Source organism: Bombus pascuorum, chromosome 17 (genome assembly GCF_905332965.1).
Source record: "Bombus pascuorum chromosome 17, iyBomPasc1.1, whole genome shotgun sequence".
NCBI lineage: Eukaryota > Metazoa > Arthropoda > Insecta > Hymenoptera > Apidae > Bombus > Bombus pascuorum.
Window position 1 is genome coordinate 2,692,526 of NC_083504.1, and position 15,757 is coordinate 2,708,282.

Here is a 15,757-nt window from a genome sequence, read left to right on the forward strand (position 1 = left end):
TTTTATACTTTCACCGAGTTGCAACAAGTTGTACAAGTTTTATCAACGTCTAATTTGACAAATATAATTTTTTTAAAAAAGAAGAGGCTGAACGTCAGAGGAAGATACGTAAGAACGAGCAATGTGTAATGCTGCAAACCACCCCCTTGTACCTCCTCCGAGGCAAAAGAAATCTGTACGAGAAAGCAGTCGAGCGAAGCAACGATGGAGTTGCGAGCAAAGACGAGAACAATTAATTTCGTAGTAACAACACAGAGGAAGCTGAGTGTGGCAATTCCATCTTCCCTACAAGTTCTACCTTCGTCTGCTTTGACAAACATAATTTTCTACATTGTTCGAATTAAAACATTCGGAGAATATTTCGCAAGTTTTATACTTTTCACCGAGTTGCAACAAGTTGTACAAGTTTCATCAGCGATTGCTGTGACAAATATAATTTTTTTAAAAAAGAAGTAAAAGGCTGAACGTCAGAGGAAGATACGTAAGAACGAGCGATGTGTAATGCTGCAAACCACCCCCTTGTACCTCCTCCGAGGCAAAAGAAATCTGTACGAGAAAGCAGTCGAGCGAAGCAACGATGGAGTTGCGAGCGAAGACGAGAACAATTAATTTGGTAGTAACAACACAGAGGAAGCTGAGTGTGGCAAACACGAGAGCAAAAGGGAGGAGAGGGAAGGAACGTAATAACGAGTGAAAACGAAGGCGGCATGTCGGCTGGTGGACACAAAGCGTCCACCACGGCCAACATTTCCCGGGAATCCTTTTTTTCCAGCCAAACATGGAAAGAGTCATAAAAGCCGGGTAGAGAAGCCGGCGAAGCAGCGCAGGCTTTCGTGAAAGCAGAGAAAAAGCGGGGACCTTTTTTTTACAACCGATATTGGCTTCAGCCAAGCAATTCGAAGGGTCGTTCGTTTTCTGGGAACGAATGGCCGCCCCCTGGACTAAAGTACAAATTATACCAGAGGATGCTGCGAGGCAGATAGCGTTTCAACGACAGAAGTTGCCATCTCTTTTGGCGGATCGGTTTCCTGTTTTTTCCTTTACCTGGCCAAAAACTTTCTACTTTCTCTTTTTTTTTTTTTTCTTTTTTAGTCACCCTCTCGCAACCATACGATTTCACTTTTTCTTTTCCTATTCTCTTTTTACAGCCTTGCACGGCTAAAGAGAAAAATTGGCGTAACTTTGGAATATATCGGCCACTGAATTTTCCTTAACATGGACGATAATCTGAAGAACGGTGGAACGAAGAAACTGCAGGGAATCGAGAAAATTGCAGCCGTTTCATTATCGTCGAGCCACGCAGTTATCCGCGGAATATAGAAGAATATGAAAATCACGATGGGGCAACATTTCACGCGAGCCAGTTGCTGCGGCAACAACAACAACCCCTTGAGATGCAGGAGCCCGTGAGACGGCAGAGTTAAATGCACGCAAACAGAATAACTTAGGAAATTATGAAGGCACGCTCGCAGGTGGTTTATCCTCATTAAGTGTACCGGATAAACTTAATTTTAAAGGCACGGGAGCTGGCTAAAAGCCCCCATCCCACCCCCTCCAACACCATTTGTAACGCTCTCCAGCCGACATTTTCTTCGGGATCCCGTAACTTTCGCCGATGATATATCAAGCTTAATGCGCGCTAGAGGTCTCGCGAAACCGTTGTTCAACGCCGTCGGCAAATCCATTACCATCGAGTCGACTCACCCCTCGCGAATTCGCCCAACGCAAGGGTTAAGCTACTGTTACTTGAAAGATTTATCAGAAGCTGGCGGGTTCTACAAGAAACGTAAGCTTTCTATGATTGCAGGTAATTTGTTTTTCAAAGGATGAAACTTCCTTTTCAAAGGGGACCATTGCAGACATCTTTTTCAATAAGAAATCTCAACTGCTAGGAAGTTGATTCTTCGCCAAGATTGCACAGCGATGCTCACGCGAAAAGATCTTAAAATCGAGATTCTGTTTGACGATCTGTGTAATTGTATATTTTCCGCGACATTTCACGGAGAAAGCACGTCGAGTATTCGTCCACGTTTGTTCTACCGGTGACTTTCTCATCCGAAAGCCGCGCCAATTCGTTCGACTCGGTCCTAATCGCGTCACGATCTATCGGAACGGCCAACCTAAAACAGTCTGCGAAAGCATAAAACATCTGCAACCGATTGCCGCGCACAGGAGGTGTTTTCGATCAAGTCAGAAATTGGCCGTTTAAGAGGAGAATGGAGAAAGGGGGAGACGGATAGAAGCGCGAATGCGAAGAAGCGAGAAGCGAGAAGGGTGAAAAAAGACGAGAGAAGAGGAAAAAAGAAGTAAGAGAAGGATGAAAAAGAAAATAAAGGTAGAAGGGCAAAGAAGGCAAAAGAAAAGAGAAAAATAAAAAAAGGATCGGTATCGAAGAAGTCACTCACCTTTAATATAGCTGTGTACATTGCGGTGCTAGCAGAGGGTGGTGTGGATTGGTGGTGGGGTGGTCAGGGGGGCTCCGGTGCAGGGCGTACCCCTAGTTGGCCCCCTCCGGTCCCCCACCGGCCGCTTGCTGCTGATGCGCAGCCGCGGCCGCTGCTGCCGCTGCCTTCTGCGCCTGCGCCTGCTTCTCCTGTTCGTTTAGCTCCTTGATCGCCTGTATCTCCTTCTTCAGCTTCATCCGCCGATTCTGGAACCAGATCTTGATCTGCCGTTCCGTCAGGCAGAGCGAGTGTGCCATCTCGATCCGCCTCCGCCTGGTGAGGTAGTGGTTCGTGTGGAATTCCTTCTCCAGCTCGAGCGTCTGGTAGCGCGTGTAGGTCTGTCGGCCGCGCCTGCGCATTCCGTTCGCTCCTGCAACCAACAAAACCATAGCCGAACGTTCAAACGAGCTCTCTAGAGGCAAAGATCGCGTGTCTTTCCGTCGACTTCATTTCGGCGATCCCGATGGGAACCCGGCTCTTCCATCGAAATAATACCTTCACGCACGTCAGCAACGTTCGCCTACTTCTCCTCTCGCTTTTTTCAAGCGAACTACGAACGTTGTTGGCATCGTGAGAGATAGTAGAACGTTGTTTACGAGCAGCTGAACGATTGGAAGCGAACGCTGCTGGTATAGTTTGCAACACCGATCATGCGTATCCTTGTAAACGATAGTCCTAACTGAAAGGAACTATTCTCACCTCGTCTAAGCACGTTCGACGATAAACCAGCTGTAAACCTATCGTTGAACCAAGCGAGTCTTCTACGTACGAAGTTTTTCGCCTCGTTACAATTTCAAACGAACCAGATCTTTTAATCCAAGAGTCCGTGTGGCTACAAATATCGGCACTCGAGACGCGGAAGACGTTGAACGAGTCGGAAGATGGTCGGAAAATCCCGGCAGCGTTCTCGATAACGCCGAGACACCGGGATAACTTGTAAGCGGCAGTTGGAAAAAGAACGAGTAGGAGAAAAAAGGGGGCGCGTAAACGGTTTCAGATAGAGCGTTGCAAAGTCACGGCAAGCCACCGAGGGAAAGTAGGAGAGCGTACGACAGCGGGATAGGTACACTGTCGAACAGCCGCTTGGGTACAGTACCTAGCGGAATAAACCCGTCTGTGGGGGCTGAAGCTCACCTTATCGGCCGTTACTGCCTCGTAAAAACCCTCCCGTTTCGCCTGTGCCAGCAGCGAGGTCCAAAGCAACCCCCGGCGCTCAGCCGTAAGCAGCCGGTCTCTGCCTTTTGCTCGCATACGCTTTATATCGAAGTACATAAAGGACTGGCCATGTAATACGATTTCCTGCGTTCGACGACTCCCTTTTACCATCCCTGGAGCTGTTCCGAGTCTGTCTGGACTCGTTCGGCCGGAACAATTAATTTCGGTTAAACGCTACTCGCCATTTCCCCGCGTATCGCTCGGTTATTACGCGATAAACCGAGAAATTAATTTCACTCGAAGGGTTTAATTGTTATGAATAATTAATCCGGCTGCACGCGTCCCACGGCTAGTCCCCGGAAGATAGGTGACGTGGCGATATCGAGTCCCGCGGTGAAATTAATAACGCCGCCAATTGGTCGAGTCGCGAGGATACGCGAAGAAATTTCATCCGGTAATTCGTCCAGTCTCTGAACGTAATTTTTCGTCGATTAAACCGAACAGGGGCGGGAGGGAGGCTTATGGATGGCTTCCGGCGGATGAAACAAATTTCAAATTTCGCGACGAACTTTGAATCAGATTCGCGCGCAAAACGGCTCGTCCTTCGATAGATATCGACCAGTCACCCCTTGTATACACACTTTTGCGAACAAACGAACAATTGGAAACCAAGCGAGTAATAAACGCGTCATATTTACAATCGTATCTGTGCCGATCTATTATCTACGAGCCATGCGCGCGCGACGGCCACGTCGAACAGCCGCCACCACGCACTGGAACATTTCCAGTTGGCCATTATACAATATCGCGCGCAGACGAGCAACAACACGCCGCGGCAGAGTTCATATCGGCATCATGTATATTATCGCAACGTAATCAAGTGTTTCGGCGTGCACCCCTAGCCGCCTCTGTTCACGCGCTTCTCTCCCTCCACGAGCTCTCACAGCGGCGCAACATCCCCATGATTTTCATTTCAGCTTGTCAAGCAGGGCTCGCGGAGGGCCACAGAGTTATGGCGAACCGTTTATAAGGGTTATTTGTCACGCGGACCCCGCGCCTCTTCCAGCGTGCTGCCAGTGTGTCTCCTTTCCACCCCCGAAGAACGTCCCCACCTACGACGTGCCGGTGTTATATCGTTCCCTTGGCCCGCGCTGTTCCTCGACCGAAGCAGGAGGGGTTCTCAGTCGATAGACTCGTTGGAACTTATAAATAAAACCAGGGCCTCAGCCAATTAAGCCAGCCTCGTACGTCTCCGCAAAGTAGAAAATGTGACAAGCTCCACCACCGCCTTCTCTTTTACGACGCGTTTCTCCTTCTCAGCCTCGCGTCTCCCTCCCTCGCTAAGGCTTTTTTAATTTTCTATCGATCGCTCTTCTTCCTATGAGACACTTCCTCCCCTCTGTATCTTCTTTCCAGTCGATTCTATCGCGAACGCAATTGAACTTTCTTCGTCGAAACGTCCGGCGATTCGTTGCCTTCTGGAGGACGAGCGGGCAGATGGTACAAAGGAATAGAGATATATAGGAAATCCTGGAACGTTGTTTTTTGGTGGCCGTGATCGAGTCTTGTACGACTCGTCTCTTCCCTCGAACTCGGTCAGCCATCGTACACTTTCTCGCCCCAACTTACGCACGCCCCGTGGGATGTCGTGGGCGAAACGAAATTGGGGAGAAAAAATTCCAAGGCTGCCACGCTCTCGGAAAAGTAAGAAGAGGCGTGCGTGGCTGTTTAACCAAGGGGATGGATAAATTTTATGCTGAGACCGTGAAACGTGTTTCATCCGGGGAACGAGAAGGAAAGTCTCGCTGGATGCCGTCCGGGGTCAGAGGGGTAGCCTGTATTTGGAGAGGAGGAACGATCCCGGGAAGAGTAGCACGCTTAGACCGAGTGAAAATATTTCCATCGTAACTCACGCTTTTCTAGAAGAAAAAAACGTTTCCATGTATATCGTTGGAAATTCCTTTCCCCCGGCGAAAGACTTTAACCGAAGGCCTTCTACAACGTTCAAGAAAAATGGAAGCCTCGAGCGGTTGTTCCACGTGGAAAACGATTGATTCCTCCGATCACCCTAAGTAAAAACGATAGAGAGAAAATTCGAAGGAGCGTGGAGAATTTCGTGAAACTAATCCCGAGCTATCCTCACGGCTCGTTTAGAGCCGCCAGTAATGGGGTTAGGGATTCCCTCGATTGGAAGCAAGTTTCGACATGGCCAAGCATAAACAGGCAGACGGAAAGGGAGAGACTTTGGATGTTGCCAACTCTAATAAGAACAACCAATACGTTGATTGCTAGCCCGAAATACGCCGGTATAACTCTCGACCCATGGCAAAACACGAGCTGCCAAGCGCCACCCTTCGTTTCCCTCTCGTGAAGATCGCGTACGCCAAAAGCGGATCATACGCGGGGTCGATCAAATCAAAGTAAGTGAATTGGCTGGCAGCATGAAGGATTTCCGCGAAATTCCCCATGCTCGGGAGAAATTTCTCCCATAGGCTCGCCACCCTTTCCTACATTCGTAGCCCCCAACATCTCCCTTCTACCCATCCACCTTCTTCTTACCGATGAATCCGATGAACTAACATCGATCGAGGCTGTCGCTGCTTTTTGTTGCCTACGTTCGACTACCACAACGACGGAGGTGAATTTAAACGGCGTGAACAATTTGGTCGTGCGTAAATCACCAGCGACGAACGGTGATGCAATAGCAATTACGCTCGGTTTGCTTCGTCCCTCTATATCACCCAGCGACTTTTGTCTGTGACCTGCAAGGTCGGTCTAGACTGCTAAGTCTAGCTCGTTTCACAAGTTCGTGTAACTTGGAAACATCAGGCGCGGCGTTCCACTATCCAGGAATTCTTGTCGGCCAAATGGAGGGCAAGTTAGCCGCATAAATCGTGAACGTAATTAGAGGACCTTTCGCTGTCCGGTTGTTGGGAACACGAGACACGGGAAGGTCAGTTAGCTTCGTTCGGAGAAACGGGCACGTTGTGTTGGCTTTGCTCGCGTTGGTGTCGTAAGTTGTCGCGCTTCCGGTGTGCCCGCGTCCCTCCCGAAACGCGAACGTTCACGGCCGCAACGAACTCTGTTTGCGAGGCACGAGAGTCCCGCAGACACTCGGTATGAGAAACGCGTAGCTACGCAGCAAGATCGTAGCTCAACGTGGGGTACACCCTCCTCCAGAGGCTTGCCAAGGTAGGTAATCCTCTCGGGGGCGTGAGTTACTGCCTAGCGTCCCTCGCGCTGTACTCTCTTCTGTCCCACCTTCTTCTTCTTCGCCCCATCGGCCTTCCATGCGTCCCTTTTCCTCCCGCTCGCCTCCTTTCGTCCTAGCCTGTACCGTCTTTCTCGTCACGCCGACCTTTCCTCTCCGCCCGTTTCTCGTCTCGCCCATTACTATTCTTGCAGCTCTCTTTCGCCCTCGGCTAGGGGCTGCTGAGAAAATGCCGGCAGAAAGCTGGAGGACCGCCACGACGAGGAAAGAAGGGAGGAAGAGCCACGCTGGTGGCACGCAGAGCGTACGGTGCTCGCTGTGCCACAGCTGGAGAGCATTAGTCAACTGTAATTAATAAGTTATGTAGAAGACAGGCTAACGAACAGCACCGCGACGCGGAGGTGTTGTTGTCTCTCTTTCCAGCCGGCAGAAAGAGCGCCGGAGATCGCTTTTCACTACGGCGCGACGACGGAAGCCTCTGGCATCGTAAATACGCGCGTGGTAAACCCTTGTAACGTGAATAAACTGGGGGTGCCCGCTCGGAAATAAGCGACACCCGGAACGCGTACGACTCTCTACGTGCTCGTACCACGCTTTTTCCTACCGATCATCGACGCTCTCCTCCAAGATTTATTTCTCTCTCGCCTTGGATAGGTATTCTCTTTATTCCGCAGGCCATTACGTAGGGAGAAAATAAGATAAAATAGATTCGGCTTGACAAGCGGAATATATTTCTTCCTTCCTTGTATCTTCTACCTGCTTACGTAATAAACCTTGCTCATAATCTTGAAATTAAAAAGATCCTTCTGCGCGCGATAATGAGAAACCCAGGAGCCATCGAAGGGTGAAAGAACTCGTCTAGTTTACGGGCAGTCCGCAGTCTTTCTGTTGCCAGGTTTAACGAGACTCGGAAGCGAGCAGTCGTCAGCGAAGATCGGGGCATCTGTCGGATATCGAGAACAGGGCATGCAACGACGTTCGTCCCGAGCAAGAGGCTCCCACGGCTGAAAGGGGGATCGTTATTCCGCGTGGTTCTCGGCGTACGTTCTAGCCTATCGAGGTAAACTCGTCGTTACCGCGGCGCAATCGCGATCGGTGGAAACGGTGCAGCAGGATACGGAAAAGGAGGAGGAGGCGGAGGGTGGGAGGCAAGGTGGCCGGGAGAAGTTACGCGACGCGGACAAGAATGTCGCCGGCAGCCAGCAGGATATACCATAAGAAGAACGAATGGAGCATTCGAGAATAAGATATCGGCTTTACGTGCAGCCACTTTTGAATAAGCGCGGTGCCGCGCCGCGGGCAAGGTGGCGACTTTGCTCCCACGCGCGAAACGCCGCCATCCAACTGGCGGGATAAAGGAGTCCATGCCAGTCCGGTGATTCTCCTCTAGTACTTCATACGATATTTACTTGTCCCCGTGATTACCTGGCATGTTTCGTCGTTGGCGTGTAACTCGGTGCCTCGTATCTGTCCCGACATCGATGTAATAATTCGTTGAAAAACGATGGGCGTGAACGCGTACATCGCGTTCGAGATCGTTCAGACCAGAGCAACCAGAACGGTTTCACGTGAACCACGCAGGTCGTTGCAACGAGCTGGAAATTACGTTGCCCCGGTAATCGTCCGTCCTTTGTAATTTTGTAACGATACACTTGCCCTCCACGATGTTCGGTCTCCGTTCGAGAATGCGGTTCGTCTTTTTTCTGCTTCGAACGTGGAACGTACAGCGAGGTATAACGCTGCAAGAACGATTAGCCGGGCCGCAATTAGTAGTCCGACTGGATACGCCGGCTGGTACGTTGACGAAATCGCGCGAAGGTCGCCCATAACTCACGTCCTCGTTCATCAATCAGTAGTCAAGACTAACTATTCCGTGCTATGGTATTGGCGAGGAGAGGGGCTCATTTAAATGTACAGCATTATTTGCTGCGTCGCGTTGAATGATATCTGGCAGAGGTCGAGGCACGCGAGAAGGAAACGACCGGCTGCGCCTCCAACTTCGCGTTTCAACAAGCTGGTGATGCAAGACCATCGAAGACAACGTTCAACGGTTTGCTACTTTTATCAAATCCAATAACGCCACCTTTGCCTCGCAAGTTTCACCGAAACCTTTCAACGAGGCATCCTGGGAAGGAGCTGAATAGACCGGAGGCAAGTCGTTAGACGCGTTATCCTACACGTTAAAACTATTCGCTAGCCTTTGATGTTAATATGAAACCGTTGGATCGAATTCGAAGAGATCGCGTGGAAATTTAATCGAACGGGCGCTCGTAGCGGACGTGTCCGTCTCTCGCGGGTAGCCTATCCGGTGCGGGAAGACAGCGTCTACCGGGTAGTGGCGGAGGCTACAGAGACAAGGTGACTCTTCTACAAGCCAGCTGCTACTCGCGGTAACTGTAATAATTATGCAAAGACCGAATGCAACGGTGCATCGCGAGCAAGCGAGCAGGCGGACCAGCGACCGAAGGAGCCAAAGGGAAGAAGGAGGACGTTCCAAGGAACGGAGCGTAAAAGGAAGAACGCGAGTGAAGATGGTGGAGGAGATGGCATGCAAAAGAGGCTTCGTAGGTAAGCGAACTGAGCCGGTTGTAAGGCGACACCTCGTGGCTCCATATATCTTTCTCTTTCTTTCTCCCCTGATCTCTCTTGCCCGAGCAGTCGATGCCACCACGGTCTCCTTCTTCCTTCTTGTTGTTCTCTTCCGTCCAACATTTCCACCTCTCCCCTCTCTCTGACTCACTTTCGGCCTCCATCGGTCTCTTCTTCGCGATAAACCGATAACGTTCTTTCTGCGGCTTTCCCTTCCACTGGTTTCTAAGAAGCCTGCAATTTCCATTTTCCGCGTCATCTCGCCTGATCTTTCGAAACACGCTCGCGAAGCATCGCAGAAACAAGCATTGCAGGGGCAACACGAGCGCCAGCTTGGAATTTTAGGCACACAGCATCCTATAGAACCATCTCCCGCTGTTGTATTTTTCGACGATTTATACCCATAAAGTCTATCCGCGGTTCTCTTGGTTCTTACCAAACGAATTTCCAATTACTTACACTCCGAGAACGTACATCGTCTGGAAAGCAATTCTGTGATCGTTGCCACTGAAGAAGCTGCAAAAAACACCCTTTCAAAGGGGTTCCATCCGACGAAAGATCTCCCTCCGCGTTTGTCGTCGTTCGTCCAATTGATACGAGAAACTAGGCTGTCGTACATACAGCTCGTAATCTGTAGGGTCGATGCAAATGGGCCGGGGTATAAGTGGCCGTGGAAAAAGAAGAAAGAAGCTCGGCGAAGACGAAGTGAAAGACGAAAAAAGACGGTGGACTCGGGTCGGCGAGGAAGATGGTGGTAGAGTTTGATACAGGTGGGTAACCCCGCGACACCCTCTAACGAAACGGATCGTCTGTCTTACTTACATCGGCTCGCATCTATAAACTCACGCGGTTGGTACACGCATACGAAGGACAGCACGCGTGTATATCCCTCGTTGGACGTGCAAGGGGGACGCGGTTACCAGCGGGCAACCGACCCACCAACCACCCATATATCTGCGTCCTAAAAGGAATTCCAGAATATATTTTACATATGCTTTATTGCCGCCTTATTTCCAACTCTATGGGCACAGACCTCGAGCACAGACGGACGAACACACAGAGAAAGAGAAAGAGCGTAAGAGAGACGGAGAGGCAGCGGTGCACGCGCACACTTTCTGCCTCACAAAGAACGATTCGACTTGCCACACCGCAACCGTTTTTCTGCATCGTTTTCGTGCATCTTTGGAATCTCCCTCGTTAGTCGATTCGTTCGAACATAGAAAACGTTTGACGCGAGAATTTCTGGTTTCAAGAATCGCCCGTTCGATCGTCGGGATAAAAATGACGAACGAGAAGATGTAAAGGGGATAATTCGAAGGAAGCTGCTTCGAACGACGTCTTTTTGTTTCCTTGTTATCCTAATTCCTCCTTGTCCGAATTTTAATACAATGCGACGTAACAAAAAATTGCCACGTGAATTGCGACGAAACGTCTGATTCGATGTATAGTATCGTTATGGACGTTCTTATGAATTATGCGAATGCCGAAGCAGCGAGGAAGAAAAACTGTCCGGAAACAACGGAGCGTCCGAGGGTAGAGAAAATCGGCTGGAAAAGAAGCGCGTTGCACGAGATAATTTTTAGAAGGGTTGGAACCGTATCGATGGATCATCGGACAGGCCACGAGGAGCATACCGGCTAGTTGCACGGTAGCGCGTCGTAGACTTATAATAGGGTCGGATAAATGTATAATGCATGCCCCTGCACGACTGCATTCCGCAGTAATGACTTAACTTGTACCAGTTAACAAGTACCGGACTAGATGATTCGATAATTTGCAAGTGGTCGACGTGGATGGCCGTTCGTTTCGTCAAGCCCGTGGCTTGCAACGGTGAATCGTCGAATGTAAATCGCCTATTTCTGCCCCCGTCGATTACATCGTTGCACGACATCGTCGCATCTCAACGTCGTCTTTTTTACGTTCACGACGATCTCCGGTTAACCAGGGTCGCTTGGTTAACCGGAGGAGTAGTGAACTTCACCGATCCTCGATGCACGTCTTCAAACTTTAGCTGGCCGCCATCCAGACGCTGTGGATTTCCCATTATCTCTAAGATTCGTTGAACCGCTTATGGCTAATAACAATAGGGCCGAGAAGGTCTCGATCGGCCGGTTACTAGCCCTAACTTGGCTCGTACGAATCTGGTTCTCTAGGTCCGGTGAGAAGAGAAAGGTGAGCAGAGGGACAGAATTGGATTATTCGATAATTTGCAAGGAAACGCGGATTACGAAACTGGCTGTACGCGGAATGAACGGAGGGAGGCTACGGGGGAGGGTGGCGCAGAGAGCGCTGGGACCCTGAGCGTGCTTCTTCGGCTACTCCAAGTTCGACGGGCCCCGACGGGGGGCCCCCCACCAGCAAGTGTAGCACGGAAAGACGGTGGGGAGAGCCGGTTTCGACGACCAAGACGCCATCACGCTTAACGGCAAGAAACTATGATTACCGAAGCCGTCGAATGCCCGGTGCCGGCTCTGCCAACGAGGAGTTGCGCACGGTGTTTCCCCTCGAAAAATCAGTCTCCGCGACTTGCAGCCGTTCAATTACCGTACGGTCCACCCCGTTAACTGGCCGAGGCAGAAATTTTGGGACCCGCAAATTCTACCTGATGCTACGTATTGCGGGTAATAGTGGGAATAAGGGGTGGAGCGAAATGATGGCGCGGCGTGCAGCTCACCGAGTCGGACGCTCGATGCATAAAAAATGCATGCAAAATCAGCCGAGCGGCGAGAGGATGATGGCCGGAGTCGAAAAACCTGCGGGCCGCTTGAATAAATTAAACAGTAACTTTTGATTCGTTTCACTTGGAACGACCGGGCAATTGCACGTTGCGAGAGGACGCCAGGGACGATGGACCGGCGGTGGTAGCGCGCTTTTAACGCGTCACGTTGGCCCATCTTGACGAGCGTGCACCGACGTCGATCGATAAAAGATCACGCGAACCCTTTTTCTTCCAGCTTCTTGTATATCTCACGGAGAGCTCTGTAACTGCCATTAATAACCGAGAATGGGCGAGGAGGTGGTGACGGAAAAAAGGAAGTAGAACTCCATTATTCATTGGACTCGGTCTCGTGCTAGTAGTTGTGGATTCTCGCGAGTAGTCAGACTAGGCTAAGGGGCGTGATCATTCCGTCGCATGAAAATAATAATGAACTCGCATAAATCATGGAAAGTTGGAGGCAACTAGTTCTATCGTCCTCACTCTTTCTACGGAGCACACCATTCACGATATCCGGGCACCGCGTGCCGCCACCATGTGCTAGCCGGCTGCCAAAACTGCTCCTGGAGCGGCAACTTTTCTGGCGTGCTGGAAAATGCAGGGGAATCCGCCGCGACCGATTAGTCTCCGGTTCGTCGGTGCCGCGTTTCCGCTCCCGCAGCCTCGTTTTTCCCGATTTCCACTAGCGCACCAAGCACCCACGGCGGCGCCAAACCACGGCGGTGGCTTCGAGACAGCCGTACGTACGATTGCTCTTTTTTCGGCAGATAGAACACGTTCGGCCGAGGCTTTCGGGGATCTGGTCGCGTCCGAACGGGTTCAGCGTGGCAGCCACGATCGTAGAATGGAAGTAGGTAACCTTTGGGATTTTCGACGTGATATATCGCGGCAAGGCGATCTACGATCTACCGCTGGACCGATATAGACGCGCTGGTTGGTGCGCAATGTTCTATGCAAATGGGGAATCAGGAAGCAAAAGGAAGCCTTATGAAAATGAAACTTTTAACCTAGCCAGGTGTAACCGGTGAAAATAGTCGAAATACCACCACCCGTTCTTTATATCTCTTGATCCGTGCGGTAGAGCTTTCCACCGAATCCAACGTCTTCTTCCCTTTGTCCTCTTTATCCGAACGAATTAAGTTCCCCCGACTGGAAAAAGGAAAGAGTCCAGCTTTCAAGCAAATTCCGCCCAAAGAATATCGCGACAGCGTAAAACACGTTGGCGCGATTCCTCGACACAGGAGATGGACACGCGGAGAGGAATCGGTGAGTGGGGTGGTTACGTAGTTACAGGTTGGCCAGACTCGCGGTTAAGATGAACGAGGCGGTGCGCAACGAGATCTTATCCGGACGCAGCAGCGGCCACTGAATCATCCGCTTTGAATAGGGCTTCGCTACACTCCCTATATTATACCTATAGGTACTAACCTTCTACCTATGGCCGCGTTTACGATGTAGCGTCTCCGAAGCGAGAGAAACGAAGGGAGATGGAGCGACAGCAGGGAAAGCCAAGGGAGGCGACAGAGAGATCGAGCCATAGCCTGTATAAATGCGTTATACGGCAGAAACCTTGGTGCGCACTAAATTACCGCGCACGACACTGTGACACCGCGTTGCCGCGGCTTGTAGCCCCAGCCACCTTGCAACTCACAAGTCGCCCTCTACCTGCCCGTGACTTACAAGTCGGCGATAACGTTCCCTACCACAGTCTTAATCAGCATAAATCATAGCGACAATGCGCCACTGACCGCCTTCGAATCCGCTACCATCTCCACGAAAATGGCACTTCGATCCTCCGTGTCCTCATCGTGTCTCGATTCGCCAGAGATCGTTCAGCATTTCGCGATCAGATACATGGAACGGGGAATAATTCCAAGCCAGAAATTGCTGGCAATATCGATGAACGAGCGAAAGTGGACGTTTCGTCGATGGCAGCTTTCAGCGAAACAGCAAACGATCGAACATTGTTTTTATTTGTATACCGCCTTTGGCAACTCGGATCTTTGAAACTCCGTTCTACGTTTACTCGCCAACTATTTCAGTTTCTAACTCAAACACTGCTCCGCGCAAGTTACCCCTACCATGGATATCAACGGCGACGCGAGGCGTCGTAAATTAGACGCGTTACGCGGAACACCGGAGACGCTTAACTTTGTAAGATCTCGGCGCAACAGGGCAAATGGAAGAGCGGTTCGGTAGCGGAATTCAGGCCGGTGCTAGAAACCTTCTGAGAAGTAAATCCAAAATCAGTAGACGCACTTTCAAGTTGCATAAAATACTTGGTGTACCGCGGCATGTGATCTTAAGTGTCATGTAATCATAAAACGGCCACAGACGCTCGTGCTCAAGAGAAATGCGACAGGATTAGCACGCGCAGGCCAAACTTATGGTCGCGTCGTACATCTGCAGCAGCGAGATTGCTGGCGCGCCAGCTGCTTCGCTTTTTCCACCGATTTGAAAGCTGACTGGTGCGTTCGAGGATACGCGCCGCGAGGTCGCATCGTCTATCTTAACAGCAGCGCCGGTACGGTCATTACGCGTGAAATCCAAACGGTGCAAATAGCCCTGCCCCCTACTCTCGTTATTCGGTTCACGTGGACGCCAATGTGGAATCCTGTTTTCTAACAAAATTCAAAATTGTAGCCTTACGTTGACCAGCGTCCTTCCGCCTTGCCGTCTCCAGGCGCATCTCTACAACTTGCGATCAATGCAATCTTCAAAGAAGAGCCGATTACTTGGCGAAGAACAATCTTCTTGGACGGTCATCGAACGAAGTACAGCCATCGAACAGGGTAATTTTCCTTCCTTCTGATCGATCTTTCGAAGGAGAAAAATTCGAGACCTCAGCGAGGTTACGCGATACCATGTGGAGGAAGAGGAAGACAGAGGAATCGTTGCACGTAGTCGCGTTGATTATTAAAATGCCGCGTTAGAATCGACGAAAGGATTTAATTCGACGAAGGCGCGTTTCACGAATTACAGGATACGCTCGTATCGTTAATGCCGCGCCATTACTCATAACAACGTCTTGCGCCGGAGATTAGATCAAAAGCCGCGTGAGCACCAAGCAAAGGCAGCGTCTAGAAAATCATTAATATTGATCAGGCAGATGATTGATAACTTCATTAACACGTTACACGCGCCGATTCAATTAACTCCTCGTAACCGTTCGCTCGGTGAATGTGCGCGCGCCAAGTAATTTACGATTCAAGAGAGCTCCTCGCGTTTTTTTCACGCTCCAGTCAATTAGCGATAACCTTTCCCGTGGACGCGGCCGATTTCTAACGGACAAACTTCTCTCTCTCTGCCCCTTTTCCATGTCCGTCAACCGTGTACGAGACGGTGATTTACGCCGGCGCTAATTAATCGCGCGAGCATTCTCCCGCGAATTATTATTTTTCCGCATGGACGTTCGCAGCAAGCGGGACCGCGGCTCGAAACATCGGGGGATCGTTTGCATTTTTACCCAGGAAACATCGTAAATCCGATGCCTCGACTTAACAACGTCGCAACGGCGAGAGCCGACTACACTATCGCGGAATATTTTTCTTCTGCTTCTTTTCCCCTCTTGCCTGTCCCACTCGCGCGCCCTATCATGCCTCGTCTCCTTTCTTTTTCTCCCTGTGTTCCTCGCTTCTCGTC

General features: G+C 50.5%; 1 protein-coding gene across 2 annotated transcripts in view; it reads right to left on the reverse strand.

Annotated features, from left to right (window-relative positions):
• The window catches only part of LOC132915498 (homeotic protein ultrabithorax-like), a 135,029-nt gene that overhangs the window by 19,282 nt on the left and 99,990 nt on the right, over positions 1–15,757 (reverse strand). For both annotated transcript variants that reach the window (XM_060975363.1, XM_060975364.1), the window contains one exon: positions 2,406–2,814. In XM_060975363.1, the coding sequence (XP_060831346.1) occupies positions 2,498–2,814 (317 nt within the window). In that variant the 3' untranslated portion in view covers positions 2,406–2,497. The remainder of the gene's footprint in view (positions 1–2,405; positions 2,815–15,757) is intronic.